This window comes from Rousettus aegyptiacus, unplaced genomic scaffold (assembly GCF_014176215.1).
Source record: "Rousettus aegyptiacus isolate mRouAeg1 unplaced genomic scaffold, mRouAeg1.p scaffold_m13_p_9, whole genome shotgun sequence".
Lineage (NCBI taxonomy): Eukaryota > Metazoa > Chordata > Mammalia > Chiroptera > Pteropodidae > Rousettus > Rousettus aegyptiacus.
The window spans coordinates 15528138-15534137 of record NW_023416312.1 but is presented as its reverse complement, the minus strand read 5'-3'; the positions used below and the strand labels follow the sequence as shown (position 1 = coordinate 15534137).

General features: G+C 35.0%; 1 protein-coding gene across 6 annotated transcripts in view; it reads right to left on the bottom strand.

The window, feature by feature from the left end:
- Positions 1-437: 437 nt before the first annotated feature.
- Positions 438-6000, bottom strand: part of IL1RAPL1 (interleukin 1 receptor accessory protein like 1) — a 1213847-nt gene continuing 1208284 nt past the window's right edge. For all 6 annotated transcript variants that reach the window (XM_016159491.2, XM_016159489.2, XM_036226767.1 and 3 more), the window contains 2 exons: positions 2472-2642; positions 438-2029 (listed from right to left, as the gene is read on the bottom strand). In XM_016159491.2, the coding sequence (XP_016014977.1) occupies positions 1311-2029; positions 2472-2642 (890 nt within the window). In that variant the 3' untranslated portion in view covers positions 438-1310. The remainder of the gene's footprint in view (positions 2030-2471; positions 2643-6000) is intronic.

Genomic DNA, 6000 nt, shown 5'->3' with positions numbered 1-6000 from the left:
AGTGTTGCTTATGTTCACAAACTGAAACCAAACACTTGCTTCTGAATGTATCATTGAAAATTAAATACAGTGAATTAACATTTAAATACAAGGAGACCCCATAATAAGTTTCACAGATTTTTTCTGACTCTTTAGAAAATAACATTTTGTATAATACAAGGTGACAAAACATATTTGATGACACATCCTGTCCTTCCCTTTGGTTTGGAAGCCTTCAAGGTAAATTTCATTTTGACTTGTGTTAATTCACCCTTTTGAGTTAACTTGCCTGGCGTTTGCACATAATATCATTTGCAGAAAAAATATAGAGAGAAAAGAGGAAGTAGAATATTAAACAAAAACAGCCACAAACACATTCATGCCTTTCCAGGAAGTGATCAAATATAGGGCTTGATTTTTTTTGTTTTGTTTTTTCTTTTTTTCTTTTTTTGTTATTTTTTTGTTGTTGTTGTATGTTTATATATATATATATATATATCTATTTATTTATTTATTTATTTATATAAGGGTACGTTAACTCATTTAAAAAATGGAAAAAAAAACACTCTCTCCCCCATTTTCATGCCCTTGATCTTTTCTTCTTAGCACACCGTAGTAGTCACTACTAGCACACTTTTGGGTCTGGAGTGTATTCTGATGAGCAGTGAATTAAATGTTAAGACAGTTAGACTCACCACCACCCCTCCTCAGAGTTTACACATCATGCCGCCATTAGAAGGGTAGAGGTAGGGAATGAGGCAGGACAAGGAAGAGATTCAGGGCTCTGATTGGCGGGGCTCTCCTATGAACAAGTGTTCTTTTCATCTTTTTTTTCCCCCAACTGGCAATGCTGGCATTCATTGCACTGCTCTTTGAAGGCCTACGTGGCCCTGCTGATCCTAGGCAGAACCCAAGAGAGGATCCGGTGCTCCTTGTCCCAGTGGATAGATTTGTCCAAGCACCCCAAGGAAATGTTAAAAGCAAAATAAAATCAAGAAAAGGAAATAAAGCCCGTTCTAAAACTAAACTAATGAAGCAAAAAAGGGTATTCTATCTATATATAAGTCTCTTCTTTAAAAAAATGTAAATTTACAAATTCCAATGACATATAAAACAAAGTCAAAAAATGTGGTGGATAAGAGACATGGTAAAACAGGAACACTGATGCTACAAAGAAATTGCAAAAAACATATGTACAAGACCCTGTTTTTCCTCGTGTTCTAGAGATTGTAATGCATGTTTTTAACAGCAGCAGTCGAGGATTTAGTTCCAGGCACTGGACTGCAGACTCTACTCAAGCTCCCAGGGACGTTGTGTCCCTTGTTTTTCTGTCACCAAATCACACTGGATATACTGGTCTCCCTTGGCAACAGCGGCAGGATGGCACTGTTTGTGTGGGCCTCATCTGGATTCTGCTCCCTGCTCGATTTTGTCTGTGGCCGCTGCCCATTGATGAGTGTCATAGGGATGTTACAATAGGTATGCTGATTTCCTATGGAGGTAAGAGGCAGGGTGCCGGTAGGAGGTACGTCATACTCATAGCTTCGGTAGTAGTGTTTCTGACGCATTTGTGAATGGTACGTATTGTGAAAGGTGGAACGGAGATCTGGATGGGCAGTGGCTAGAGCTGTGGAGGTGGCTGCAGCCATGGAAATGGCCGAGACAGTCTGCAGCTCCCCGAAAGGGCCCTGCTCACTAACATCTAAAGCCTGCTCGTGTGTAATGGGTTCTATCCTCTTAAAAGGCATTTCATATTGTAAACGTTTCCAGAACTTAGAGTTCAACTTGTTGCATTTTGGTCCATGCCACTTAATAACTGTCAGGAGCTTAATGGTGTGCTTGAGGGCCTCCACCTCCTGGTAGTTCATAATTCCTCGTAGTTCACTGCATTCAATTAGTATCACTTTAATTTCTCCAGTCACAAGCATGTTTCGAAGTCTGGTCTCCAGTTCAAAGATACTCCAGCCCCTTCTGACTACGTAATTTGGGGTCATGACAATAATCAGTCGCTTGCTTTGATCTACACACCTTGCTACATCTTCAATGTATGCTACAAAAGAGAAAAGGATTTATCAGAATGAGTATGTTGAACATGTGTTCCAAAAAGCCCTGGTAGATTCTTTCATACATTAAATGAGAATTGGTGTTGAGTAACACCTTAAGATGAAAATAACCAGTGATCACTTTGAATAGATTATGGGCTTTGCTTCTTTTAACATTTGAAATATTTTTTTCCAGGTATATAAATCTTATTTGGTTTCTTTAAATGTCAGGGCTTATAACATGAGATGCTCTATAAAACAATGGGAGTAGCTCCTTAGAAGTATCAGAAACTTAGTTTCTATGAACAAATAATGATATTTTTTTCTTGATAATCTGAAAGATACAATTTTCGAAGTAAAAAAATGTAAGTTAAAACTCTTTCTAAAAATGACGACTACACAGATAGACATCAAAAATATGCACGCTCTCAATTGAAAACATTAACTTACTTCCAGTTGGAATTAAATCTCTATCTGGTATAAACAACTTATATCCATAGTGCTTTTCAAGCATATCAGGTAGGATTTCAAGAGCAAAGCGTTCTTCTTCCCCAGTCTCTTGATTCCACTGGTCAGGATCCACTTTGGTGTATGATAAGTATGCATCATAATCTTTATTGTCTGTCAAAAACATTACAGAGTATAATTGAAGTCATTACTTTACAAAGAAAACAATAGAACATGAAAACATTCACCTCTTTTCATAAACATCTCCAAATATTCCACTTCTGGGAGACCAAAGAAAGAAGCCTTCATTAGTTTTCAATAAGAATTCAATAATGCCAAATACTCTGGTACTAATTTGGAGGTATAAGGGATCATATTTTCATTTTGTTGTTGTTACTGTGAAGGCAGTAGGACAAAAATCAATGAAAATAACAATAAAATGCTCACTTCCAGCATTTTTGATGCAAAGATCATAGAGAATCTTAACTGCTTATAAAATATACATATTTGGATAGTATATGCTTATTCTAAATAATTGTACATTCAACAAATCCTGCCTTTGATTGTTTTATCATTGAGAAAATAAAAAGAGAAAACTACACTTGCCTTGACCATGGAGGAATGATGTTTGGAATGTGTGGACTATGTTAATTTTCTGTTGCGGAGAAAAATAAAACCAAACTTGAAAAAATTAATTTTTTACTGGAAGTTAGATCTTGGATTTTGAGACTAAGGATATTATTATATTGAATTATTGTTAAAAAAACCAAAAACATTGCTTACTGATCTCCATTTATACTGCAGGTAAAAAACTGCCTAATTATTTTTCATGATGTTAATCAGTTATACCATAAGAATTGAAAATTACAATACAAATGAATGAAACAGCTCTAAAATATTTCTTTCATCATTCTCCTCCTTTTAACATGAAAATTCTTCAAATATTGATGACTACTATCATGCCTTTATCTTAATTGTTTAACATCACAATTTCTCATCTGTTGTTTCTAAGAACAAAAAGTCATTTATCTTCTGGATAGTCTCTCATTCATTGATTTTCTCTTTTGAACGTGATTTCAGAATTTATAATTCACCTCAATTCTAAGCTGTCATGAAGCTAAGTCTACATATCTCAATATTCCAAACTCTCTTTTGTGCTTCTTTGACGATGGTCGGTGTATTACTTGATTATTAGATTAAGTTAAATTGAAACACGAAATTTCAGAACAAAATGCACTTTGTATTTGGCATAGAAATTTAAAACCTTGGGGGTATAATACATCCAAAACAGAGAAACATCCTTGACTGTTGCTCTGGGTGGCTTTCAGACACTCCTTTTGACTTGAGAGACACTAAACTCGCTTCCAGAGATCCATATGTGTGTATTCATTTTAGTAGTCTGATAATCCTGAACCATTTAGAAGTCATTCTATAATTATAGAATGAATTTTAGCTGAGGAACATTTTTTTAAAGCAGCTTTCAGGTAAAAAAAAAGCTTTGGAAAATAGTAATCATCCTGAATGTGTCATATTTTGATATTTGGTATTTTCTTTATTCTTCAGTCAAGATATATTTGTACAGAAAGAAATCTAACTATGAGCAGTGAATACACAATGCAGTATATATGTGTGTGTGTGTGTGTGTGTGTGTGTGTGTGTGTATGCCTTACTGTTAAATTGTATACCTGAAACTTACTGGATTTTGTTAACCAATGTGCTCATAATAAAAAAGAAACTAAAAACTAAAAAAAAGGAGATCCATTTGTTCATATTATAAAAAGTTCAATTTTCACAAAAAAAAATAATGATATTTGCCATAGTGTATCTATACACATATGCCAGCAGTCTACAATTTTCTTGATGTAAAAACTTTGCTTGAGTAATAAATCACAGAAAATAGCACATAATTAAGCTGTTATGTAATACCCATTATTATTTAATTAAAATGTCCATTCATTAGATACTTACTTGCCATATCTATTAAATCTAAAACTTTCTTTACGATATTGGTCAGTAGCTTCCGGTCTAGCAGAAGATGTAGACAAGTCAACAGTCCATTTCTAGGGAATAAATGTGTCGCTAAGAGTAGTACACAGGTCATGGGCCAAAAGGAGGGCTCCTTAAGCCAGATTGTACATTATAGAATAATTTCATGCACATATTTTCTTTCTTGGAAGTTGTTCTCTTCCAGTTTAGCACAAAGTTCTACCAAGTGCTGAAGTTTGCCCAAATCTAGGATGTTTAATGACTAGATCCTCATTCTTTGCCCTTCGTCTTCCCTAGGCTTCAAAATATTTGAAAATGAAATCAATACAAATACCAATAAGAACAGAGTCCACCAATACTGGTTAAGTTCCAACTGGATATCATTTTTGCTTACATGACACTGTCTGTTTCTGGTTCCTCTGCCTCTTCCATGGACATCTCTTCTCTAACCCATAAGTTTTGTTATTTCTCAAGATGTTTTTTATAGCCTGCTTCATTTTTCTCTCCATCTACTTTCCCTTTGAAATTTCCTTTCTTCCCATAACATAAACAATCACTTCTGTGTAGATATCTCCCTAATTTAGATATCCAATCTTGTTTTTTTTTTGAACTACCAACAGTCCCCCACTTCTTGGACCCTTAATTTGATGTTCGGCAGGCAAATTACATTCAACATGCTCATTAAATAAGTTTCTCATCTCAATCTCTGTTCTTCACCTTTACTTCACTTGAATTTTAATAACATGACAATCTTACTTCTTTAGTCTCCAAACTTCATGCATATGTTTCACTTATCCCTTTCATTACTAATAACCTCATAACCATTCTTTGGATTCTATTTCCATCCTAAGTCAGGCCATACTCGTTTCTCAGTTGTTATAATTATATTTTAGTAGCTTTTCCTTCTCTGTTTTCTTCTCCTTCTGGCCCATTCCACATAGAGTCACAAAAATTATCTTTTAAAACCTTACCACTGGTTATGTTTATAGTAGCTTGAAAAATAGTTATGGCTGTCCATTGTCAAAACACCAGCAGCTAAATATTCAGTTTGTTTCCTTCGAATTTGAGTTTGATATCTGAGTTCAAGGTGATCTCTTTCCCATATATTATATTATTGTGTCTATATCTTCTTTCTTTGACTAAAAGATCCTTGACTCAGATATTGTGACTAAAGCATAATAGACGCTAAGTCATAACTGTTGATTAAATAAATGAATGGTCTTTCATTTGGATATTCCATGGCATATCTCATAGCTAGTGTGGAGATTTTCTTAAGACCTGAACCATTTCCTAGTAGCGAAGGCTTTGGTGGTACACACTCCATACTGCCTGGATGGACTCTGCAAGGAATTACTAGGAACTATAGGGTTGGAGTTTAGCAAGGCCCCTTTAAAATAGGCTTGAATTGTAGTTTCTTACTGTAGCTCAACAGAAGGGTTTAGAGTCCCTCTAAACTCCTCTGGAAAGTGGTTTTCAGACTTGAGCATGAATGGGAATTTGTATTCCTGGACTCCACTTCCAGAGTTTTGCATTCAGTAGGTCTAGA